The 27,430-nt window shown below is 39.5% G+C and overlaps 1 protein-coding gene across 1 annotated transcript; it reads left to right on the top strand.

Moving 5' to 3' along the window:
- The first annotated feature begins 9,131 nt into the window (after nt 1-9,131).
- On the top strand, nt 9,132-26,444 carry DIPK2A (divergent protein kinase domain 2A). The gene is made up of 3 exons (XM_051781290.1): nt 9,132-9,845; nt 20,493-20,796; nt 23,451-26,444. Exons 1-3 carry the CDS (start codon nt 9,192-9,194, stop codon nt 23,780-23,782), a joined length of 1,290 nt encoding a protein of 429 aa, XP_051637250.1. The 5' UTR covers nt 9,132-9,191; the 3' UTR covers nt 23,783-26,444.
- Nucleotides 26,445-27,430: the final 986 nt, after the last annotated feature.

The following is a 27,430-nucleotide window of genomic DNA, read 5'->3' as shown; positions in this document are numbered from 1 at the left end:
AATTTAACTGACCTTGTCTCTGTAGGAATTTTCAGAATCAGAGGCTAAAACTATTGATATTTTGGCTTGGTGAGGCCATTTCCTTTTTTCTTCTGTCCCTCATATGAGATGTATCAGTGATTAGTATGGACTGCTGCAAAGCTTGCTCTGAAATGTGAATTATTTGTGAACTTGAAAGACATGCCAGTATTACAGACAGCACTCTGTAATACTGCTGCTCAATCCTATGACCTCAGATACCTAAAAGTAAGCTTCTTTGGATTGCTAAATAAAAAATCCAGCTCTACTCATTTTCATGGTTACTTGCTAGAAATCATGTATTTCCAGATTGTGATCTTTAGGTCAAACTTCAGACCAAAAGCACACTGTCTCCTAATACAGAGTAGCCAGTAAACACCAACCTTTCAGCTGAATTTGCTGTGGCTGTGATCTACCTACATCCAGTTGTGTGGAAATAATCAACTTTCCTGAAGGTCTGAGGCATGATTAACCATGATACTCCTTACACTAGTCATCCTTATTAGGAGGTCTGCAAACATTTGGCCTTGTTATCATGTCCATCTGCAAAGCAGAATAAGCACTGTATGGTTTTCCATGTGTGAAACTGTTGACTGAAGCAAAAACTAGCTAGAACTGGCTTTTAAGTTACGCCAACTTGACAGCAATTTGTTATTTATTTCTCAACAAAGCCTCAGTAGAGTGTTGAGCATATGACTGTATATATTGAATCCATTTTTCTACTTCTGGTGTATCTACTATTGTAATATTAAAAGATGGGTTGCATTTTCCTGAGCTTCGTAGTTTCCTAGACCAGAAAGGAGTACTGAATCATACAGCTTGGGGTCTTACTGCATACAGTTAAATTTCAGACAGTTACCCTTTCATTAAGCTAAATCCACTGCTTAATCAAACAGCAGTCTATTCTGCAATTGTGAATTGGAAAAAAACCCACAGAAATGCAGATTATTTTGGGTTTCAGAGGAAGTCAGATCACCTAGTCCTTTTCCCTGATGAAAGCATGTCCAGCATGAGGTGCTTTCAGCTACTTTCAAGTGGCCCCAGTCCTGCCCTTCTAGACTAATTACCAACTTGTTATTAAGACCTTGGGACAGCAGTGGAGTGGCTCTGCGGGGCTTTACAGGTAGATGGGAACAAACTGTGCCTTCCTGCTCAGACATGGTGTCAGCTGTGAACCAACAGTCATTGGCTACACTTTGTAGGTGCTGACTGACACAGGATATTCCACCTCTCAGCAAAACTTTTTTCTGAACTTGTAAAACAACATGCAATATTGAAAAAGAATTCTGCTTCCGACACATTTTGGTTGTTCTATTGAATTTTTAAGAATCCCCAGTGGTTGCTTGACTAAGAAAAAAGAAAAATCTGCCTGTATAAGACAAAGTAAAATTGTTCTAGAGATTTATTTCCTTGCCAGAGATAAGTTTCTATTTTGTTAGACAAATACTCTGGAGAGATTTGTCCCTAGGCTAAACTAATCCATCTCACTGGACAATGTGGAACTTTTCATAGCTCCTATATAGTAATAGTTCTGATTCTGGACTAAATAACATATTTAATAGTTAAGAAAAAGATTACATTCTTCTTTGAATTGTATTTTTTGGGAAAGAGGTGGGCTAAATTCTTATGTGGTCAGACTTTTCTTTGAAAGCATGGCCCTTACAATTTTTTTTAAATCGCTGTATCCTGGTGTGGTTTATTATTCTCCAGGTTGTGTCTCTATGTGTACTCTTTCATAAAAGAGTAATGAAAGTAGTTTGGTTTTATCCACTATTGTAAGATGTAAAAGCCTCATTTTGCCTTTTGTGGATTTTCTCCATTCCACAGAAATCAAAGCTTTATCCCACACTTAGTGTTAAAGCAGAAGAAAAATACCTCAATTCCCTTTAGTAGTCCTGTTCTCAGTGACTCAGAGAGCCTTCCATGCCTTTTAAAAAACCCTCTACTGTTTTTTGCTTTAACCCACACTTCCTTGATGCTCTCACTTACCAGATATAATTGTGTTTAAAGTGAGTGGTTCATTTATCATTTACACTGGAACCTGTAAGGGATTTGTACTGGTGTGTCCAGAGCACTGGGGCAGTCCTGACAGCTGAGGTGTCCGTGATTTCAGTTGTCATCTAAACAGAGAAAACAAGGTGGGAAGAGTCCCCACAGGAAAAAGGTATCCTTTGTTAGTGAAGGGCATGTAGGCTACTAGTGGATCATGGTAACACTTCCAATGGTTAATCCTTTACTCTGAATATCTAATCTTGACTGCAGCATTTTCTAATTAGATGCCAATTTCAGAACTTCCCTTCCTAAGCAAATATTCTTAAAATGGCGAGGTCCCTTGATTATAATTATTCATGCAGTCCCTTGACTATAATTATTTACAATAGTTTGCAGTGTATTACAGAACCTCTACTTAAAGACACAGTTATACTGGCAGCCCTATGATAAGGCTTGAACTTATCTACCAATTCCTACATATGTCCTATTTTTTCTATATCAAATCTTAATTTTTAAACACATTTATTGCCATACAGTATGTTCTGTTGTTATTCTTCGCATTTTACTCTCCTTGCAAAAACTTAATTCCTGTTACTGTAGCTTAAAATTTAGTTTTATATTTCTCTTTACTACTATTTTCATTAGCTGTCATAAATGGTTCTAGCACATACTTTGTATGACAGTAAAATTTATTTAATTTCTCTTTTAATTAGTTATTTATCTGCCAGCTGAAGCTTTAAGATTGTTTGGCAAGTATAGCATAGTCAAAATATTTAGTTTCCTCGAAGATTTCTACATCAGGTTTATGTGGCAAGGTTTTGCTAGCAGGGATATGGGGTGTGTGTGCTGCAGGGGTGGTATGAATGCACCATAAGTGATACTCATAAAGGAATAGAAAAGAAATAATATTAAAAATGTAGTGTCTTTTGTGGAAGCCAGTTCTGCATCTTATTACTGTGGTAAGGACTTTCAGAGTCACCAAATGTTTGTTTCTTCCAGTATTACTTAATTTTAATGAGCTCAGTAATTTCACATTATGCTTCCTACTCTTGAAAGTTATCAAAATGCAGTTAAGAGAACTTCTACATCCTTTAAAAGTTTTATCCCAGTGGCAGCACACTTTCAATTAGGTTTTAAAAAATATGTCAATGAATGGACATGAAAGCAAGTGCTTAAGCCCTTCAGTTTACACTGAAGTTGAAGCGTTTGAAGATGCAACGTTTTATAAACAGAATAATAATGGACCTACTGTCAAACAGTTGATCTGCCAACAATGTTCAAATATTTGCATTTGTTTCATGTGTGAAAACCAAATATAGTAAGACTAAATACCTTACAGTTGTTTTATACTTTGAAAGGAGATGCTGTTTATGGGGTATGGACACTGAAGTGGCCCAAACTAAATATCCATGTAGACCATCAAATACTTCTCTGACAAGATTTTTAAGATGACTACTGTTATTATTTTACTCTTACTGACATGAGGGACACACTTTGTATTTCCTCTGCCCGCTGGCCCAAGAAACACATTTTTTATGAAGTATCTCCAGAACAGCATAGCTTAGAGCTAAAGACATCTCTGAAATGTAAAATAGAATACAGTGTAGAACTGGAGGACAACTACCAGATTTTAGTTCTTAGACTATGGGACATTAAAAAATGGAACAGAACCCCCAGTTACAGATTGCTCCTGGAAAGGCTGGCAAGGGAGGAAAATGTCTTCATAACTGAATTGAATATAATTACTATAAAAACTGGTAAATATTGATAACAAAGACATTTTCTGGAACTGAATTAGTGGAAAATATTCTAATGTTTTGAATTTGACAAAACAGTATGGAAGAACCTTTGTTGTTTTACCCCTTCTCATGGCACAAAATCACATTAAAGCTAAGGTTTTAGATAGTTTTCAACAACTCTAAGACGGAAACCAAAAGACTAAATAAACCTAACTCATAGATTGGCTTCATTTGACATAAGATGCGTAGCTTTTGGAATGCTGATGTCTTTTTTTCAGGTTACACATGTTAAAATTGAATGAAGAGGCATTGTCAGCTTTAATGTATATATGCAACAGCAATGAAAAGCAAGCAGCTGCTGTTGTGGATCACAGTTACCATAGCAATGCATTCCCACAGTCACTTTCAGATTCATTTATAATAACAGCAGCTTTAGTAAACAAGAATGCAAAAGTTGCCAATGGCATTCAGGTGGTTTCATATATTACAGATTGGCACTGCTTACAGTAAACTAACTCCATCAACAGATGGACAGTCAGCACTGAAGGGGCGCAATGAAGTAAATTACAGAGTTGGTTTTCAGTTCCTTTCTTCAAATCTAAATAATTACTTGCAAATTATCATTTGAATCAGTAACATCAGACACAGGACAACTCAATAAAAGTCCAAGCCAATTTCCAAACAGTGATATATTTGGTGCAGTCTTATCAGATTCATACTTATATAAAATAATACAAAAAGAAGAATAACTTTGAGGGGCCCACCATTTCCATGTCATGAAAATTCTGATTAGTATAATATGAAACTTGCAAACTGATCATTGTATGGTAAATAGGAAGAAAGGAAAAAAAAACCTGACAACCTAAACCCTCCCAGTAGACAAACCTGAAAATCCACATAAAGCAATGATACATTTAAATAAAGAGATGTCAGATGCTATATTATACTTACACACAACTAATTGAACAAAATCAAGCTACACATAAAAGTAGCAAAATTCTGCACTGAAGAAGAAGATATTATGGTAAAACTATTGCTCAAAGATGAAAACAAATTATTGTTTTCATCGAGAGATCTCAATATTTCCATCAGAAACAAATTAATTAAACAAATTAATTAGACTTCACACAAGGACATAGGCACTGTCACCTTATTCTTACACCAACATACTACATGAAATCAGGATAAGAAAAGTTGTTGACTTTAAAGGACAAAAATAATGACCATCCTTAATCTATACTTGCAGATGTGAGGAAAGAGAAAGGAGAACTTGAAAATACTTCTGTAGCTTTTAATATTTAAGTTCAGTGCAATAATCAGCAAATGTCCACATCATGATGATAAAGCATATTTTCTAGGACATTGATTCAGCAAAATAATCTGTAATGTTGTTCAGCTGTTCAAAGGCTGTAATACCCAGGCAGCAATAAAAAGGAAGGAGAAATTGAGGAAAAATGCCAGATTTCTAAAGGCAAAAATTCTACAGAGCCAGTATTTCTGTGTTATGCTGCAGCACATACAGCGTGTTACGTGCATGAAATTCAACCCAATTAAAAATTTTATGATTATTTATAAAAAAGGGAATCTTGTTGCTTTTTTACCATTTTTGCTTGCACTCTAAACAGGAATTATATCGTACATAGACAATAAGAACACCAATTTACTGCAGTTTTTTATTGGTTAAAGGACACTCCCTCCTGCTTCAAACATGACATATTAACCCAACCCATATTTTAGGTGTTATTTTTCCAGAACCATGCTAATTTCATTTTGCCATCAGTAAGCAGTACAACAGAGCAAAATAGGTTTTAAGTCTGCAGAAGGCAGAGCATAGAACAGAGGTTGTATTACATGCCCTCAAACAACTGCAAACAGTGGCCCTCCCTCTTGGTCTCTTAAGATGAGTGGATGGATGGTTGGCTGGATAGAACATTTACACAGCTCAGCCATATATTCACATCTCTTCAGACACATTCTCTTTGCTGCCAAAAGATCAAATTTGAAAGAAGTCAGAGGATATTGAATGTTTGTCCCATTCTGTGGATACCCCCCAAACATAAAAAGCCAATATACTCAGAAATGTCAGGCATGCCCACTGCAGCCATTGGGACACAGACTTCTGAACTATGTATGTGCAGTCAGTCTGATGCATGTGAACATAAATATTTAAACTCTGTATTATAGAGGTGCAGAACTTAAAATTATTCTTCGCAGCACATCTTTTAGACCTGCCTGGTTAAAGTGACAAAGATCCCTATTTTGAAAGTGACAAGGTGAGTCAGTGACTGAATGTGGGAATGAGTGTCTAGACAGTAAAAAAATAAAAGATACTCCAGACTATTTTGCAGTATCTGCAAGTACTTTGAGATAGCTGTCACTTTGAACAGCTGCTTACTCTGTAGTTTGAAATAAAAGAGTTCTGAGTGAAGTGCCCTAGTAAGCCAGACCTTTCAATGGAGTTGCTGGATTATCTTTTCATTCTAAACTGTTTAAATTCTGGGTGGTTGTTTGCTTTCTCATTATGGAGAGAAAAGGCCTGGATCTATTCAAGTTTTCCTTCAAATCAATACACTAGATAATTTAATGTTGTGTAAGACATCGCCACAGCTGTAGAGCCTGTGATCATCATGAAGCTTCTTGATGTCTCTGAAAACAGTGGGAATACATTATGTCCACTCATATAAAAGGTCTGTGCATAACTCCAACACACCATTGTTATGGGAGATGTAAAAGATCCCTAGACGGAGGGCAGCAATAATAGGTAATTGTTGGAATGGCACTTCACACCACACAGCAAACTGAGAGCCTGGTGCTGTGCTACTGCCCAGGAGCCTCTGTAACGAACCTGCTACTCATCGGGATGTCATGCACTGGCACTGCTCTGAGGCACTGTGTTTTCATCCCAGGCACTAGAATCTTTGATGAATTACACTGTCATATATAATGAAGTCTTCACAGGAAAATTATTGTAGTTTATTTTGAAGCTTAGTCAGAAGGTAGCAACTCTGGAAAGACAGGAAATGCTTGTACTGTAACACATCATCTAGTATATTTTGCATTCCCCTGCACTTTGAAATGGATTATTCACAACTCATGCTTTTTAAAAGCTACAAGATATATGTCATTCTTGTAGAATTAACCATTTTTTACTCAGTTGCTTTTCCTCCCTGGCTTTTACTTACCAATTATCCATCAACTTTTTTTTCCACAGATTTTGGTCTTCCAAATGGAATCAGCTGCATTTTCCTTCCAGTTTCCTTTGTTTTTTTAACCAAAGTTTGTAAATCTGTGAAACCAAATTACAGCCACATTGTATAAAAAGGCACCTCAACCTTCATTTATCCCTCACAAACAACCCTCAAAGTTTCCAATGAATACCAGTTAAACCAGAATTTGCAACTTATATGTAACTCAGAACAAGTTTTCTGATCCATTTATAAACAGCAAAATTATATGTTTATGAATTTGCAATGTCAAATGCACTACATTGATGTTGAAAGAGAGTATTAAACTATTTAAATGCTTCTTTGTGCTTTAAAATTGTTTTCATCTAGTAAAGATTAAAATATTCTGTTCACGTTCAGAAGGATCATGATGTTTTCCTATAAATTAGCAAACGAGAAGTCTTGAGAAATAAGCAATGCAGAAAATAAACACTAATTCAGTATATTTGTTTATATTTGGATTTGTTAGTGACTTAATAACTTACACACTAAATATTGTTAGATGAAAAAAACCACTACCAACATGTAAAGACCAAACAGGTTTGGCTAGTGAGTTTGGAGTTTACATCCAGAAAAAAAAATCAGTTCATCTCCCAGGATCAATTATGGTTATTTGAAATATGGCATCAAGCAGTGCATCCCCAAATGAAGACTTGAGGTATGGAAGACTATATATATGTATTTGTTATGTATACACTTATTTTCTAATAAAACCAGAGGTTTGTAGACTCGAATTTGCTGATGGGATGATTTGACCCTACCAGCAGCATTTAGCAAGGCGTGTTAAATCAGATATGGTCTGAGGGACAAAATCTCAGTATGATAAATAATTTACACTAGTTTAATACATATAAATGTCAAAACACCATACATAGGGAGATAAGTACATGCTAATATAAAAAAATGTGTTTCCAATATTCTAGAGACTAAGCACTTAGATTTATGTATCGTGCCAATGAAATAACTAGAAATGTCGCAGTCTGCTATACTTCTTCCCCCAAGGACGGTATCCCTACTGTACTTTTGGGACTGAACAGGTAACACGAAGGTTGTCTTTTAACTTGTGAGAGCACAGTCTCCGTGGAAGGAAAGCAGCGTTGGAAGAGGTTAAGACTTTCATCCTTTTTGTTTTTCTTCTTAATCCCTTGCTCTATTCTGTGTTAGTTAGAACGGTTCTCAGCCTGTGGCAGTGACAGGGTCAGCACTGGCAGCACCCTGCGGGGGCAGCCTGCACAGCGCACTACATTCCTCAGCAGGGTGACTGGACTGTTCTTCCCTCCGGAGCGGGCATGGAAAGAATGCATGTGGAAGGCTCAGGTGTAGTGTTCCCACGATAAAACGAGACACGTGAACTGTCCCTTTCCAGCACTGGAAAAGAGAAAACGTGTCCTGTGGTAGCAACAAACCAAACTGGGATCTGGCGACGCCGCCGGGACCCGTGAGAGCGGGCGGCGCGCGCCCGCAGCGCTGTGAGGGCTGCGGCGGCCGCCGGGCACGGGAGGGGCGACGGGAACCGCTCGGGCAGCGCCGCTGGTCCGGACCGGCCTCGGGCGGCCGGTTCCCAGCGGCAGCCAGCGAGCGCTGCTGACCCGGGCGACGGGGCGAGGGCCGGACCCGGCAGACACAGGGACACATCAACACAACATGGCGGCAGCGGAGCCACCCCGCGCCCCCTCCCCGGGCGGCGCGAGGGTCCGACGGGGCCGGAGCTGAGGGGGCGGGAAGGGCGCCCCGTCCCGCCCCCCTTCGCGCGTGCCCGCCCCCAGCCCCGCCCCTCCCCGCGCGCGTGGCGGCCCCGCCCTCCAGCTCCCAGAATGGGGGGGGTGGAGTGGGCGGGGCCGCACGCGACCCCGCTCGTCACGCGCAGCCAACTGGCGGCGCCCGGCGGCGCTCGAGCGGGGCCACGCCCCCGGAGGGCGGGGTCTGCGGCGGGAGGGGGCGGGGCCGGTGCCCCCGCGGGGCCGGGGGGGCTCCGCGCGTGCGAGCGGCGGCAGCAGCGCCCGGGCCCCTCCCCGGGGGCGGGTCCGGCCGGGCCCGCGCGCTGCAGGCACCGCCCCCCCTCCCCTGCCCTCCCCCTCCCCGCCGGCCCCTCAGTAACTTGGCCGCCTTTTATCGGGCGGGCGGCGAGGCGGGGAGTTTATTGGAGCCGGAGCCGCGGCGCGGCCGGGGCGGGCAGCGAGCGCGGCGGAGGGCGGGGGGCCCGGCGCGGCCCGGGACGATGCTGCGGCTGGTGTCGCTGAAGTTGGGGCGGCTGTACCGCTACGTGAAGCTGGCGGTGCTGGGCAGCCTGGCGGCGGCGCTGGTGCTGAACACGCACTCGCTGCTGGCCTCGCTGCAGCGCAACGAGCTGTCGGAGCGGCGCTTCCTGCAGCTCAATAAGTGCCCGGCCTGCTGGGGCACCAGCTGGTGCCGCAAGTTCCTGAACGGGCAGCTGCGGCTGGAGAGCTGGGGCCGCCTGCGCCTGCTGGACTTCTTCAACGTGAAGAACGTGTACTTCGCGCGGTACGGGGAGCCCCGCGAGGGCTCCCGCCGCGTCGTGCTGAAGCGCCTGGGCTCGGCGCAGGAGCTCGCCGACATCGACACCAAGATCTGCCGCCGCGCCACCGGCAGGGGCCGCTGCGACCTGCTGCAGGCACTGCCCGCCACCGAGTTCGCCAGCCTGAACGGCGACGTGCGGCTGCTCACCCCCGGCGCCGTGGAGGGCTGGTCCGACCTGGTGCACTGCCCCTCGCAGCGCCTGCTCGACCGCCTGGTGCGCCGCTACGCCGAGACCAAGGACTCGGGCAGCTTCCTGCTGCGCAACCTGAAGGACTCGGAGCGCATGCAGCTCCTCATCACCCTCGCCTTCAACCCCGAGCCGCTGGTGCTGCAGGTAAGCGCGGCGGGCGGGGCCCGGGTGGGCGCTCCCCGGGTCGGCGGGACCCTCGCCGGGAGCTCCGGCCCAGCCGCGGCCCCTCCTGCCGTGTCTGCGGGCGAGGGGCCGAACGCGCCGGAGCGCGGGGTCCCCGCTGGGGCTTCGCGAAGGTACCGGTGGGGCGGGCTGAGCGGAGGGGCTGCGGTTCCACCCTCCGGGCAGGAGGCCTTTCTCTGCCTCATTCAGCCCCATCGGCTCTCTCCCTTTCTTTCTCCCTCAAAGAGAAAGTGTTTTCCCGATGTGCCTTCCTCCTCAGGGCAGTAACTCTCTCCCCATCCTTTGTGCCCGCCCGTGCCGTCGGGTACCAGCGGCAGCCGCGGTCCCGCAGGGACACGGCGGGGCAGAGCCGTGGGCTGATGCTCTGCTGAACTTGTGCGTTTCCTACAGCTCAGTGTCAGCGTCTCTCACGATAAATATTTTCCTACGCAGCTATAGGTGTCCGTCATGAATTTCTTAGTTTGATAGATAGCGGGTAGAGTCTTTACTGCGATGCTGTTGTGGTATACTTGTTAGGAACTGAGTCATTTGCTACGTCGTGTTCTTAATAGGAGCTTAATATAGTTACTCCCGGTAAAAATTAGAAATAGGTATTTGTAGCCTGAAAATAGGGCGACAAATAAATGAACAGTTTCCCTTTTCAGCAGTTACGTATTTTGTGCTCTTTAATTAGGAGGACTGGTTATGTGCACAGACTTGAAATTTGTGCTTAAAGCAAAATTTTTACATAAAAAATTCGTAGGGAACTTCTACTTTGTGGCACCACCGAGTTGCTGCTATTACATATCTATTTAGATGGGGGGGTTTGCATTTTGACTCTGAATGCTATCGATGGAACTCCCAAGTGTGCCTTCAGTATGTAGGTTTGGACTTGGAATTGTTTTGTCTAACTACTGAACTGTCCTTGCCCTTGTCCAGTGTATAATTAAAAATATTTGCAAATACGTTTGAAAACATAACTTCATGATTACTGTTATTAACATCTGTTTCTCTAGTGAGAGGCCAAGAAATGCTTAAAAAGCAGTGCTGCAGGCTTTACCCTCCGGCAAGTTCACGTACTAATTTCTAGAAGATGCATTTATGAACCTAAGTAGAAATATGGTTTTGGGTGGTATGCCTTCTGCCCTTCAGTCTCTCCAGGTACAACTCTTCAGTTTTGTTTTCAGAGCAAGTTTGCAGTTTGCTTCTCGGCAGACTTTAGGGTACAGTGTGTCTCTTCCATTTTGCCGAGAAGTTGCTCCTGAGCGCAGTTAGAAAAGAAGCTTCACTTAAGTAAGAAAATTAAAACTGCTTTGCTTTGCTGAGTATATTTGGAAATTCTTTGAGAATTCATTTGTTTTGGCTGCATTTCATACAACTTAAATTTCTGGTTTTGAACACTGGTTCCAACAAACTGAGCCCAGACCTGCAGGGCCAGAAAACAACTCTGTATTTCTTCATAATTCACAGGGGCAACGTGTTGTTTACAGACAAAGGGTATGGCACACTTGCAGCATTTACTGTTATGGGCTGGATCAAAGGCAGTGGGCAGCACTGGTTAAGAGCCTTGATTCTTGTCAGCTTTTTGATGAGCTGTAGATGAGTCCTGATACTGTCAAACATCTGTTGAAGAGAAGAAAATCTTTGGTCATGAACTTAACCAGCGCTTTGCTTGCCATTTAGCAAAGGTGCTGCTGAGAGCAGAGCAGGTCGAGTTGGTGGGAAGAGAGGCAGCCTTTACTAGTGCAGAGTGTGGTAGTGTTGTCTGTCACCTCTTAACAGATCAAAAGTGTTCTGCAGGATCTAGTAAATTTTGATGAATAGGCGTATCTTGGAAAATATTTCTGGGGATCTTCAGACCACCTTTGTGTGCTGAAACACTCTGTGTGTTCTCCAAAAGAGTTGTAATTCAGTTGGCAATGGGTACTCAAGGTTGGAATACCTTCCCTGAGCTGGGAATGAAATATCTTAAATATATGAATCTGAATGAATGAACTCTTCCTGTTCCATAGCACTCCAGGCTCAACCTCCACCTGAGAAACATGTAAGAAATGGGTAATTCTGTGTTATGCATCTCTTGCAACAACATGATGCAAGGCACTCCCAGAGGTGAAGTTACTTTCTAGAACTGATAAACTGACTACCAAGAAGGTTGTTTGTATTTAACATATATAAATGTTTTATGGTGTAGTTTCTGCAGTATTGATGAAGGCAGTTATTGCTATGGGAATGAGGCTTGTAGGCTTGTTCTTAAAATCAGCTGCTTCCAAGAAAGGAAACCTGCATGATGTCATGTGAAGAATCAGATTTTAATTTAAAATAAATAAATCGATTAATAAATTGAGGCATTTAACTGATGCTGTCCTTTTGTCACCGGAAGGCACAAGGAAAAATATTGCTTGTTTTTGCCCTGAGCTTTTTATGGAACACTACAGTGGCTGTTTGAACACTGTTATTTGTAACAGTTTTGGTTTAGAAGTGGAGATAATGTTCAGTGCATTCATGTTCTGTGTTGTTTAATTGTGTTATAGGAGCAGCCAAATGTAAATAGACACTGAATTTAAAGCTTGATCTTTCATTTATAATAGAAAATCCACTGTAGTCTCTACTAGAGATAGTAATTTGTGGATTATAAAACTTTTCATCAGAGATTGGAGTTTTAGTTTGAAGCCTGTTTGGAGTATGGATTGTTCCTAAACTGGGGCTTTAACCCATAGCATGATACTACTGTTCAGGGATCCATATCAAAAGTATAAAACTCACAGTAATCCTAACTCAGTATTTGTATTTTTTATAACTTTCTTGTTAACATTCTTTGTCCGCATTTGTTAAACGGTTGTGTAGATGTACTCAGGGAAGAATTCAGCCCCTTTTTCCATTTTACTTCATTAAGCAAATGAAAAGACAGTTGCAGTATTGTGTATTATTTGGGGTATTAAAATATTAATTTTACTTTTGTAGAATCTTCTAAACTAGTCACTATTTAAATCCTCTCACATTTTTCATCTGAATTCGGGTTCGAATGCAAGAACATATATGCTTAGGTTTGATTTCTGATAGGTTTGAGTTTTTTCCTGTATCTTTCCAATAGTTATTTTCTGCAATAAAGGTGAATACTTCTTAATAAAATAAGGTCAGATATGTAATCAAAATCTGCTACACCTGCACCAGTACTTCATATAAGCATTAACACCTTATTCAGACAAAAGCAACAACAAAACTTGCTCCTGTTTCCTTCAACTCAATCAATGGAAAACAGTATTTAAATAGGAATCACCTGGAGAACAGGATCTGTACGTGGTATTTGATTTGAAACTGAATATGATGACTGTGTGTATCAAACACTTGCAAAGATAGATTGGCGAAAGTTGCCTTGGGAAGAAGTAACAAAATTTAAAAAATGGATTGGATTAGACTGAGTGCAGTGTGACTGTTGACTCTTTGAAGAATTCATAGAGCCAGTGTGGGTGTAAGTAGATTGATCTTCGTCGTGTGATTTGTTATAAACCACCCAGCTTCTAATTTGTCTTGTCAAGTAGCTGTAGTGGAAAAACTTTCTTCATTGTTTTAAATGGTGATATCTGTTTAAATAGTGGATGTTATTCAGCTTTATGAAGTAACATTGTTAATTTTTATCTTCATGGACAAGTAGGAACATAAACTTCCTGTTAATAGAAAGAATCAAAACGTGTGCTGCCTATTGCTAATTTCTGTAGAAGCTAAGATTGTTGTGCAGTCTTTGACTCTTACAGAAATTGTTCTCTAGACATACCTCTTATTTGTCATAGAGCTCCTGCACTGATCTCTGTCAGCCTCCAGATGTCCTGTTTAGAGCCACCGTGGCTGTTTGTTACAATTTCTGAGCTGCTGTTGCTGTGCCGCAGTAGCTGCCGTGCAGTGAGCCATGGTGTGCAACCACGCATTGTCCAACACATTTTGCCAGTGGCAGAGTTTTAAGCTTTGTACTTAAACACAAAAAACCAGCAATGCCCTAAATCCAGGGTAAAGCAGAGAATTCCTTGTTCTGGGAGTTGGGGGAACTACAGCGTAACTCACGACTGCTGAAGTAAGAAATTGGTTCTGTGTTTTTCAGTAAAGTGGCTGTATTTCTCCTAAAAACTCATGGTTAGCTGAAAAGAGAGGTTACATCTGTCTTGGCAAAACTGAAACATAGGTTCTATAAATTGTTGTGGCAAAAGCGCACCTAGAGCTGGTCTGGCAACACTCAGTCTTGCCTTTGTGCTGGCCATGGTGTTGGTGTACAAGATTGCCAGGTGCCCTATGGAAATGTTGGTGTGTTTGCTTTGCTTTCAGAGTGTTGTGGTTTAGCCCCATCCAGCAGCTCAGCCACTTGCTCCTTCCCCTCACAGCGGGATGGGGAGAGAACTGGAAGAGCGAAAGTGAGAACCTGTGGGTTGAGATGCAGACAGTTTTTAATAAGTAAAGCAAAGGCTGTGAGCACAAGCAAAGCCAAACAGGGGATTCATTCACCACTTGCCATGGGCAGGCAGGTGCTCAACCATCCCCAGGCTCCCTCACACTCGGTGGTGACTTGGGAAGACAAACACCATCACTCTGGATGTCCACCCTTCCTCCTCCTTCCCGCAGCTTCATATGCTGAGCATGACACCATGTGGAATGGAATATCCCCGGGGTCACTTGGGGTCACCTGTCCTGGCTGTGCCCCCTTCCAATTTCTCATGCACCCCCATGCCCTTCCCTGGTGGGATGAGGAGAGAAAAGACCTTGGCTCTGTGTAATCACTGCTCAGAGATAACTGAAACATCCCTGAATTCCCAATGTTGTTTTCAGCACAAATCCAAAACACAGCCCCAAACCAGTTACTGTGGAAAAAGTTAACTTAATCTCTGTCAAAACCAGCACAAAAAGCAAACTTAAAATTGGCACAAATACTTTACTATTAAAATAAAATACTTGCACGTACTGAAGATTTTTTCAGACTGCAAAAGGTATCTGTCAATTAAATCCAGAGTGCATTAAGGCAACTTTGTCTAGAGCTGTAGCTTTTAACAACCTCTTTAAATGGAGATTCTTCAAAGAATGATGGTGAACATTTGTATCTTGTATGTAAATTACAAGTCTCAAGGACTTTTATTTTTTTGACTCTAAGAAAAATACTGAAAACTATGTGCTAAATAGCAGTATTTCTGTGTTTTTAATGGATTGTGTAAATCATGGCCCCTCCTTCAGATATGATTTTAGCTTAATGACTTTATTCTTCTCACGACTTCTGATCATTCTTATTCCTTGTGGGGGGAAAAAGCAAAACAAAACAAATGAAGCCAAACAACTGTATCTCTATTCCCAGTATAATTACTCTGCATGAACAGTCTGTTGCCACATAACCTAAAATTCTTCTGGTTTCTCTTCATGTCATCAGTGGGCTTTCTGTTTGGCTTTGTGACGGGAAGAACAATAATTGACATCTGGTAAACATATATTAAAACATTAACTGTGATCAGTTTGAAACAATTTCTTGCAGTGAATTCACTCAAAGTAGCAATTTAGTCAAATGTTCCACAGAATCTTTTTGCTGATCCATACATAACTCAGTAAGAAGTAAACGGGCAAATGTTCTTGCTTGGGATTTCTCTTTTCTATTTTTTATTATACACACTGTTCTAGTCATAGGTTATTTTCTGTAGTTCTATTCCAAATATATTGGTACAATGTAGAATGTCAATTCAGTTTTAATACTTGGTACCTTTTAAACTTTCTCTATTACTCAATTTAGTGTTTCTGATCCATAATTCTGTTGCCAAATACCAAGAAGTGGATTAAAGACAGCTATTTGCACTTCCTGACATGTCCTTTAGTGGACTTGTGTTAAAGTCCTGGCTCATACAGATATTGGTGTTTTGATATACTGAATTTCCATTGTGCATGTTTTTAAAACAAACACATTTTTTTTTTTGGTTGAGTTAAAATTGAGTGGCCTTGTGTTACAAAAATATTCCACTAATTTGGTTGTATTGAAAACTGAAGAATCATTTTTTATAGTGACATGACTACATATATTAGGCCAGAGCTGGCTCATACTTGTCATGTTTGCTATGTTATATTTAATTATGGTCCTTAAATTATCAAAACTGTTTTCATCCTTTTCTGGTGAAACTTTCCTAGAGTGAAGACATGAAAGTGAAGTATAAGGGATATTTAGAATGGTTTATATGTATTATGATGAATGCCTGTCTGAATTTAGAGGCTTCTGGGAAATCACTATACAGACTTAAATAAAAGTTCTCCTGAGAAATTGCAACTTGTGCAGTTTTCAGTAGTACAAAAAAAAGATATTTTACCCCACATTTGAAACCTCGTAAAAACAGTGTTGTTCTGGTGTTGTTCAGGGACCTCCCTGAATTAAGTAATTGAAGGTTTGGTTTAGTCTCGAATTTTGCAAATTGTCAAAAATAAGAGTAGACCATCTCTTGCAAATTTAATCTGAACAAAGTTTTATGAACTACAAACTAATTTGAACAGGTAACAACCAGTAATGACATTAAATTTGCTTTGCTATGGTTCTCAAGTTTAATCATTATCTATTAATTTGTTTGGAAAAATGGCATACTTCTACTGACATTGTGAATTGTAACTTTTACAGTTCAAGTGCTCAACTGAATAATCGAACAACTTCTAATTCTGAGTATTTAGAGTTTGTTGCATATTTTTTTCCTATACTGTGTCAATTAAGCCTGGTATGTACCTCTTGTTGGCATGAATTGTATGTAGTAACTGGTTGAAATGTAATCAAAGTGAACAAAAGTCAGTTGAATGAGAGAAGCATCATTTCAATGGGAACACTAATATTTGGAGTACCAATGAAATCACCTCTTCACTCTTTGTGTAGACTATGTATGTATAACTTCTGTGGGAGTTCTAGGTAAATGTCAAATGGTTTGGCATATAGTTGAGGACTAAGTGGTTTTCATTATATTCACTAGCATTCAGAAATACACTTGAATGCATATTTTCCAGAATGTGGATCATCTCCAGACAAAAGGCGGTGTCTTCACTCAGACTGTGCTTTTTAACCTTCTTTGCTCTGAAAAGCATCACTGTAAAATCTGCTTCCAGCTCTTTGTGGTTCTAGAGCGTTACCTGTTAGCCTTGGTGACTCAGACAAGTGCTCCTTTGGTTTACACTGCAGTACTCAACAGTACTCTGAGAGAAACTAACTTTCCTTTTAAGGAAGAGCATGTTTTTTAAATTCTCCTTGCCAAGCCAGTTCGTGCCTGGGCAAACAGTTTAGTAGGATGATTTTAGTGAAGGTGTCACGAAGAGTATAATTTTGCCATGAAGTTCTTCAGGGTCATAAGGAGCGAAGTCCCCACTCTGTTTTGCATGTGTTTTTTAAATTTCATTATGTGTGAGGTGTAGCTCTTTGTTTGGGTGGGGTTTGTGTTGTTTTTTTTCCTTCTGAGCTGTAACTTTATGCAGGCATTGCAAGTGACATGTGGCATCCTCTGGAATAGCTTCAAAAATAAAAGAATGTTTTTTAATGGTACAGTGGAACAATAGCTCAAAGATGTCAGTTGTTGCTTCAATTGCTTTGGCTTTTTTTGGTCTTGATTATTAGGATGAATTATATCTGATTATGATAAACTAATATTAAGTGTTTAATTCAAGAGGGATTTATGTTATTGCAGATTACAATAGGCCTTATCAGCTTCAAGCTGGTGAGTCTTCACTGCCTGATCTAACTCACAGCTCTGAACAAGAACCACTGGTAGATTTGTGTATCTTCTCAGGTTTAGACAGATGGAAGTGAGGAAGACAAATGCACTGACAGTGTGTTTTATGCTTCAGTGAAGTGATAAATTCGCTCTATTAATTCTTAATATTTATTCTGAGACTACACTGTGTTTGTTTTAAAAACATAAATGCAGTATTATTCTTTCAGGAACAACATGCCCTTTGTCCGTCTGACAGGGTTTATTTAGGATTTTAAGTCTAGCTTAGAGAGATATCTTGAAGCTACATTGATTAGGGCAACTAAAATGTTTTGTGGATGTGTCACTGGGAATTGAGGTAACAGGTTTTTTGTTGTCTTTAATGTTTTCCATCTTTCTGTTAGATTATACGTATTTCTCTGAATAGAGAAAGATAATTTTAATGAGGGGAAACTTACTAACCTACCTGTTTGTAGTTTTTTATATGCATTATTTTATTTTAAAACACTTTTAAAAGTTTGTCTGCGATTTTCATGGCATTTGTGTGTGTTCACAGATAAAATGTGAGTGGGTGTATCGGAATCAGATTCTTTTGTCAGACAGCTGTTTCTGCTTTTGAACAAGAGCTTAGTTTTTATCTTAATTCTCAAATGCACATTTTTAAGTCTTCCAATAGCATATTAAAGTACAAAATGATCTAATTAAAAATTTATACTACTAATAATTTGAGAATTAAAACCTAAAATAATGTTTTGCATTGCTCCACAAAAATCAAATTTTTGGCAGTACTGTACTAAGCTTTTTTTTTTCCTAAGTGCAGATTGTTCATGGAAAACATGTTTATTAACCATAAAAATTAGTGTCATATCTTACTGGCCTTCAAAGTTTTAATACATGAAGAAAAAAAATCTTCATGTTAGCGGCAGTTCCCTCTTAAAAAGCTGCTTTCAAAATAGAATAGTATACAAAGTTACAAATCGCTGCTTGCAAAGACAAGAGATCTGCACTTCAATTAATATTCTTGTCAAATTCACCAAGTGAATATAAAAACTGCTGAATGAGGCACTTGCACATATTTTTATCCCCTTCTTCGGCTACTGACTCGGGTAATGAAGTGTAGATGTGGCTGTTACATGCCAGTTGGAAGGGGGCCAAAGCAGAGATGTTGTTTGTACATGTGCAGATGTTGGCAGGATTCCCTGCACTCCTGTTGTCAAAAGATCTTTTTATTGCCACTGTGTTATAAATATATCTGTGTTACAGCGTGGCATGCAGATATTGTGCTGGTAGTAGGAAGGGTGTTCACTTCTGAATAAACCTAGCTGCTCCTAGCATTTCTTGTGTGAAATGAATTTCAATGCACACAGAGCAGGGAGCATAATAGATGTGTTTTGAAGATCAGTGACTAACACTGTACTTTGAAAATCACTTTAAGCCATTACATAAATCCCTGTTGCTGCTGGAAAGGAAAACTCTTAGCTCCTTCCTTCTTCTGCACCTGTCTGTTCAGGCCTTCTCCCTTCCTTTTGCCAGTACAGTCCTAGCATGATGTGATGTGATGAGATGGATCAGGCTACTGATCCAAGGGAACACCAGACCAGCCAGTACCAGCTGCCTTGCTTTCCAAATGACATGAAGGAAGGGATGGAAGTGAGTGTGCTTGGCTTGGGAGAGATGGACACACCTCTACTTCCAGTGGTAGCACGTCCTTTGTCAGCTTCAACAGTTTGGGGTTGAATTTGTGGGTGGAAATGGAGGCAAAGTCATAGGCAGGGCAGGATTGGTGTATAGAAAAGAAGGGTGGAACAGAAAAGGAGTGGGGTGGTCCAAAGTCAAACAAAAATATTTAGGCATCATTGAATTGAATGCTGATAAAATGGAGCAATATGAAAATGTTATGCACAGTTGGTGAAATCAGCTAAACCTGTGTTTATCAGAAAATGTAATCAGGTAAATTTTCTCCAGTATAAGATATGAGTTCATATGATGTGGATAAAGTAGTTGGAATTTGTTCCTTTGTAAATAATTAATTTCATTTGATGGACAATGGCCATTTGCTTCTTGTTTTGTTTTGGTCCAGAACTGAATACAGTAGGGATATGTGTACTTGAAATATCACTTTTGTAATGTTTATTGATGCCACAGCCAAATAAGGAACACTGAGTTAGCACATACTTCAGTTGTTGGAAGGTTATTTTGCTAAGCACAAAACAAGCAAAAAAAACCCCCAAGAAAGCTACTCTTGAAGACAGATTTTACTTTTGATAAAAATGTTATGTGTCTGTATGTGATAAGCACACAGAGTATGTATGTAACAATTAATCAAGAAGTAGACTGTTAAGGTATACTAGAAGCATAAGATACCCTAAGTTTGCTTTTGTATCTTAATCCTTCTGTAATCCTTTCTGTGAGAGATCTTAAGTGAGAAGATCCTTAAAGGAGTCCAGTTAACTGGGAAAAATGGAAGGGGCAGTGTTGGAGAGAAGGAGGTGGCACTTTGTAAAGTTTTTTTCCTTTAGGTTATTAAAAGAATTAGTTTAAATTAAAAATATCAAAAGCAAAGTTACCTTGGTGGGAAGCATACTTGCATTACTACAACAAATGTGTAATAAAACACCAGGAGATAAAGATGGTTGGTAGAATTGTGTATGTGAATATATATGTGTGTGTGTGTGTGTCTAGTATATGGAAAGCTAGATAGGGGTCATATGTTGTTTCAGGTCCTCCAACTCTTTCCATTTATTAGTCCAGCAGGGCCTCTTGCTCACATAAATATATTTTGTATTGTTTTTGTTTTCCCTTCAAAACTTAGAAGCATATGGAAATATAGTGTGGATAGATATTTACAGGTTTCTGATCTAAATTTTATTGAAAAACCTTTAAAAGTGTCTAAGCTGTTTTGTATTAATTGAATCTTTAAAATATTTTTGAAATACAGAGTTTTCCATCTGACGAGGGCTGGCCATTCGCCAAGTACTTGGGAGCATGTGGAAGGATGGTGGCTGTCAATTACGTTGGAGAAGAGCTGTGGAGTTACTTTAATGCACCATGGGAGAAACGAGTGGATCTGGCCTGGCAACTGATGGAAATAGCTGAGCAGCTGACAAATAATGACTTTGAATTTGCACTCTACCTCCTTGATGTCAGCTTTGACAACTTTGCAGTTGGACCAAGAGATGGGAAAGTTATCATTGTAGATGCAGAAAACGTTCTGGTAGCAGACAAAAGGTTAATCAGACAAAGTAAGTGTCTTCTTTCACTGCCCTCACCCCACGTGTCTCACTTCTGCCTCTGCAAGTGCAATATTTAATGTATGCGTAGTTGCTGAATGCTTATTTTGTTGGCTTTACAACTAGACTACTAATTAACAGATTAATTAGCTTTCTTCTGGAAAGCTGTTTTCTTTTTCTTCTTTTTCTGCTTTCTTTTTCAATTAGACTACTAATTAACTTGACCAATGTGTCACTTTCATGAGGTGTTGAGCATACCTGGACACAATTTACATATACTTTTAAGCTCTGTAAACCTGCATAAATGGAGAGGTGGGGGTGGGAGGAGAGAGTTGTGGGCATTGGATGTGTTTGTACAGATGGATGGACAGACAGACAGGTAAGCTGCCTGGCTGTCTTTTCTACCTTAGTTAAGGTAGACAGTTCCTTCTGTCTTTTCCAGGCATCTGTGTAAGGATGGAAGGCTTGGCATTCTATTGTCTGTGAATGACAAGGCAGTGTTAGTGCCTTAGTTCCACAGCCTGCCTTGGGTTTGGCTGTTCCAGTTGGTGCTCTGTAATAATGGAACTGAAGGAATGGGTAATTTTAGTGCTGTTTCCAAATGGGAATAGAGAAAATTCATTCATCTTTCTGTCAACTGTAAAAGCTCAAAGCAGTGGCAGCGGGAGAGATGTTTGACAAAGTGGCATTACATAGGTTTATATTACTTTTGAGCTTATAAGGAAAATGTGACAGACGTAAGGGCTGGAGACCCTGAGCATGAAACCCTGGGTTCTGCAGGAGACCCTGAGCATGAAACCCTGGGTTCTGCAGAGGTTCATGGCAACAGGCCAAGTGATTCCAGTCTGCCTTGGGTGAATGGATTTTTTTTTTTTAAGCTTTGTGTATAAACTTCATACGTTGTGCTGCAGAATTAACTTTAAGACTGTTTTTCTATCCACATGCTTTTCTACAAGGAAGTGTGATTTGGAGTTGTTTGGTTGTTTTTTTTAATTAGATTTATTATATATCCTCAGGGACCTTAGATTAAAACTACCTGAGCCTACCAAGAAAACCTTTTAATATATTGGATATTCAGTACATTTACTTATAACTTTCTTCTCTTTTCTTTTTTTTTTTTTTCCCACCCTCTTAAAATAGTATTACTGACGACTTTGATTTTTGAAGCATGTTGGAAATTGCTTAGTCACAAATATGACCGAATGAACTCTGAAGAAGTCAATGTGCATGTGGAATAGGAACAAGTAGCTTCTTGCAGAAGCTGAATGCTGGAAGTGTCACACTTACATCTGTTGTCTGTAGTCTCAGACTAATTTGGCTCTAACTAGGATTTTACTGTGTGATTTGTGATCTAACAATCAAGAACAGAGAAAACAAATGAGGACATGAGAAAGATCTTAGTCTTTGTATAAACTTGACATTTAATACTGATTTCATTAATCTTTCGGAAAGATTCGTGGAACAGTCTCTGTCCACAGTGATTAATATGCCTGTTTAGATATTTGAATATGTACATTCTGTCCAGTTGCACTGTACAGTAATACTTAATACACTCTGTGTGGGATATCCTATTTGAGTTTGCTGAAGTCCTTTTTCCAATTTTCCTTTGGCTTTTTTTTCCACTTGGAATTTTCAGTTCATTTTACAAATTTTACATCATGTTTTTATAGCTTTAGCAGTCATTTTTCAGTCTGCTTTTTGGTTTTGGCTCTAGTGTGCCATGAGTGAGAAGGCCAACAGTCAACTCAGAGACTACCAACACAGATTAATTTTATTTTGTACCTCACACTGCTAAGAGAGATCTGCAAAACTATGATACTCCATGATAAGGACCTCTTCTCAAAACTGGCAGCAGCCTAGAAACTTAAGATGGAAGTTTTCTAAGAAAGTAGGGAGAGCTCAAGAGATCTCACACTTAGTAACCTTTTATATATTATTACTGTATAAGGTACTGTACGTAAATCAGGTTTTAAGTTAAAGAAAGCTGTGACAAGGACACCAAATTTTGCTAACTTTTAATTATTTATTAAAGAACATGTATGTAAATGCCATTTGCTTTGCTGATTTTTTTTTTTCTTTCTTCAAAGATTCTAAATAATGCACCTACTTTTTTAATATGTACTTCTTGCTTACTACTATGTCTAAAGTAAATAGAAGATAAAGTTTCAGAAGTTTGTGGCAATTACTTTGCAATGTTTTTTTTAGTCTTTGTTAGACCACTTGCCAGCATTAGTTTCCAGGGCAACTGGAGAAACCAAATCTATGTTGCTAAAATAAATTATGTTACTTGTTTGTTTTTCTCTCAACTTTGGTTGTGGATTGCTCTTTTGTACTTGCTTATGCAACATTTTCTCCTCTGGGTATGTGTGAGTGTAGATTTCATGTGTTTTACTGTGCTGCTTTGTTTGCTTCCCTCTCTTTGCTATCTATTTTACTCTCTTTCTTTCTTCCCCTAATTTTTTGTATCGGCAGGACCATTTCAGCAAAAGGGTGTATCAAACTGTCAGATGCAATTTTAGACTGGAACATTAAAGAGTTTGTCTAAACAAACTTAGTTTATAGTTTAAATATTAGCAGTTCACTCAGTATTGAGCTTCTGACTGTATTCAGATACACATATGCTCTGTCCTCTCATTTTTTTTTTACTGTCTCCTTATATTTCACAGATAAACCTGAAAACTGGGACGTGTGGTATGAAAGCAAGTTTGATGACTGTGATAAAGAAGCTTGTCTGTCCTTCTCAAAGGAGATTCTTTGTGCTCGTGTCACTGTGGACCACAATTACTATGCCGTTTGTCAGAACCTTTTATCCAGACACGCCACGTGGCGTGGCACTTCGGGGGGGCTCCTGCACGACCCCCCAGCTGAAATTGCCAAAGAGGGGCGCCTGGAGGCCCTGCTGGACGAGTGTGCCAACCCAAAGAAGCGCTACGGCCGATTCCAGGCCGCCAAGGAACTGCGGGAATACCTTGCACAGCTCAGTAACAACGTCAGGTAGTCCACAGCGAAACTTTTTTGCAACACTGGCTAAAACACTCTTGCGAAGACACACAGAAAATGAAGTTTTGGACTTGCGTGTTCAAAAGAGAGAATAAAAGAGCCCCTAGTTTATCAGTTTTCTAAATACTGTAAAAATAGAATTTTATGGTGTTATAATGTTCCTTTGCAAACAGACAAGGTACTTACTGAATTAAAACTTGAGCTACTATTGACTGGTCTCCCTAACTGTTTAAAAGGGAGTAGGTCACAAAAGACTGTGATAGCTTAATTGACAGCTTGTGTGTCAAAGGGTACTTTACATAAAACTGCATTAGTGTCACAGTTTTGTGAAGCTGATGTTCTTACTTGGAAAGTCAAGTTAGACTGGTGGCCTGTTTTAAAGGCCTTTTTCCTGAAATCATTGTCTCATTTTTGTGTTTGTTTAAACACCTCAAAGTGGCATTTACATCCAGGTAAATCTAGCTTCTGCATTCTTTCAAGTTGAACAGGCTTTCATGTTAATGCTGTGCAGAACATTCCTACTGTGAGTGCAGAATTCCCAAGTTTACTGTCTAATTTTAGGGGGTTTTACACTGTATTTTACTATACTTAGACATTGTGGTTTATTTCTTTAAAATCATCATAAACTCAAATGTCACTTGAACTAATATTCATTTAATGTCTTTTGTAGTTCTGCCATTGGAAGTATCACTTAATGTAACTGTTGTACAAAACTTTCCCTTCGTGCCAGGATATACACAACTGTTTAGCAGGAAATCATGGTATGAGCAAACTCTTGTTTTTAACAGAGATAATTTGAGAGTGGGAGAAACACTACAATAAAAAGATCTGTATTAATTTAAATTGGGATAGAAGCTTGACTAAAAATAAAAATTCACTAGTCTGGTGTAGTTAAGCATGAACCAAAGAAAATGGTTTTATTAGTTTCTAAACAAATAGTAAAGAAAAATGCTACATTGTAGCGAAGTTAATAATTTTTCAAAATTCAGATTTTGGAGGTCCTTGGTTACTCTCTGAAGAACTTGTAAAACTGTGCACTTACACTAGAAGAAAACTCTAATCTTAATAATTATGTCAAGAAAGTTGGCAGTTTGTTCTACATCATTTCCAATTCTGTTGAATACAGATATAATGGGGTTTACTGAATATTCATCTTTTGGTTTACCAATAAGCTGTACTCACTCTAGGTACCTTTTCTTGAACTAAGTTTGACTATTCCCAGTGCAGTTAAAACTGACTTGTTGAGGTTTGTGTAAATATGGAGTTGTTCTCATAAATTACAGTTTTTATAAAAACCTCAGTTACTGCTACAAGAACTCACTTCAAAGCTTGCTCCTCAGTTTTTGGTTTTGCCTTTTTTTTTTTTTTCTTCAACTACTATGCTTCATTTTCCTGAAGTCTTATTCATACAAAGATACTCTTAGGAAATGTATGCATATTACTTCTTGTAACAGTAATGAAGGAAACTTATATTTCTTAAATGTGTGTATCAGACAATATTTTGTACAAGCTAAACTGAATTCGGAGCAAGGTAGTGTGTGCTACTTTCAAGAGCAGAGTTAGGATGCCTCCTGTCCTGCATCAAAAGACTGATGGAACCTGTTGCTGCAAGTACAAGCTGAGGAAAATAGCAAACTCACTTCCTCAAAGCTCAAAGTGGAGCCATACAGAGATGCAGAGTGCTTTTTCATTTCTTAAGTCACTGTATTTTCAGGTCATAGTATAATGGTGAACATGGTGATGGTGCTGAGTTGATGGTTGGACTTGATGATCTTAAAGGTCTTTTCCAACTTTAACAATTCTGTGATTAAGGATATTTTATAATTGGAGATTCTCACTCTAAGTCATCATTACCTCTGTAGTCCTGATTTGCTCCCAATCCGTTGTCTTGTTTTCTGAAGCTGGAATGTCCAGTGCAGCTTTTAGTCTTAATTTTTCCCCTCATTTGAATAGTTTTATGTGCTTGTTCTGGCACAAGCTGTCAGAGGAGGTTCATGTTACTTTTCATCATAAAATCCTCTTAATTGAGGAAAATAGACTCACCCTCAGACTAGGTACTACTACCCTACCATAGAAGCCTTGACTTACCACTAAAGTTGATTTTTAAACATCTACCACATTTCCCAAGGAGCGAGTGGAGTACGATTGTTGGAGTTGCGAAAGGAACAAACACTGCCAGTTGTGGTCATTACTTAAGACAGTTATGTAACTGTAAGAATGTTCTGTTACATTTTGTTTGGGGTTTAGCTCCTCCAGAAATAAGTCACTAAAGCTGATTATAAAAGGAATTTGGAACTTTAAGAAACCAAACCAAACCAAAAAAATAAAGAAAAAAACCCCAACAAAAAACCCACTACAACAAAAACACTACAGGGAAAACATTGTGGAGAGCAATAAATCTTGTTCCATTTGCACCTGTCAGATATTTATTGTACAATAACAGTTTATATTTTTAATCATTGCCCATTATTATTGATGAACATGGTGAAATATTTTTGAATGAGATGTTTGGGGTTTGTATGTGCATTAAAATTGTCCTTTTGTACTGTAAGTTACTGTTTGTTTGGAATATTTTATCAAAGCTGTCTCCCTGTGCCTTTATATTACAAGAAAGTTGTTTCTGCAACTTCTAATGATATTAATAAAGAATACTTTAAGAACCTCATCTCAGATATTTATTTTCAGATCAGTAAGTCCTTTAGGGTTGACTCAAGTCTAGGATGTGTTAAGACATACATGGTTTTTGTAGTGTTCCAGAATTGTGCCATTGTCAAAAGTGACAGATAGCAACCTTTTTTTCCCTCCTCTTTTCTAGCAGACTTTTTAATCCAAAGTATGAATGATCTGTCAGGAATCACATACTGTACACTGCACTGGTGAGCTTTTGCTGGATGCAGAAGGGTCCTGTGGCTGCTGGATGTCTTTGCAGAGTGGGCAATGAAGGGTCTGTCTTTTCCACAGCAGAGAAATCTGTTGTTGCCACTCTGGAAGTATGAGAAAGTACCTGTTTTGTGTGGTTGGAAATCTAGACAAATTTTAAGGACATTAATAATGAACAGTGGTGGGGAATAGTGACTTGCATGTTCAGATCAGAGCAGGAAAGTTCTGACTTTGAAAGGAAAAATATCTAAGGCTGTTCTTTATATTTGGTGAGTTAACTCCAGTCTCTTGAGAACAGCACTGTGAAGGCAGAAACAGGCTGTTGAATACACAGCTTCTGTTCAGGGAGGAAGAGCTCTCTTTTAGGGGTGAGTATAAGTCAAACAAGTTTAATACACGTCTTTCTATTCTGAACGTGATAATTTTGTATATGCTTAACTCTTACTACATATTCTGTCTTTTGATATTATCAATGGAGGCTTAGTATATATATTTAATGTGTCCTTGATATAATGTCCTGTATAACTTTAAAGAAATGGCATTTATATTTTGAAAATATACTGCATTTTTGTTTTTTTTTTTTTTTTCTCCAAAAGTAGTTCTGAAACCCCTCAAAATAGTTGAGCAGCTGATTTCCTTGCTGGCAACCATTAATGCAGTTTAATTTTGACTTGAAAGTTCTCAGGTTCTTTGGTTTTCAGGCTGAGGTAGAAATGTGTGGTTTTCTGTAAAATGTAGCCGTTCTTAGTGGGCAGCTGTGTCACCC

Source organism: Manacus candei, unplaced genomic scaffold (assembly GCF_025592945.1).
Source record: "Manacus candei isolate 608988 ecotype Guabito, Panama unplaced genomic scaffold, ASM2559294v1 h1tg000015l, whole genome shotgun sequence".
NCBI lineage: Eukaryota > Metazoa > Chordata > Aves > Passeriformes > Pipridae > Manacus > Manacus candei.
This window is presented reverse-complemented; position numbering and strand designations above follow the sequence as displayed.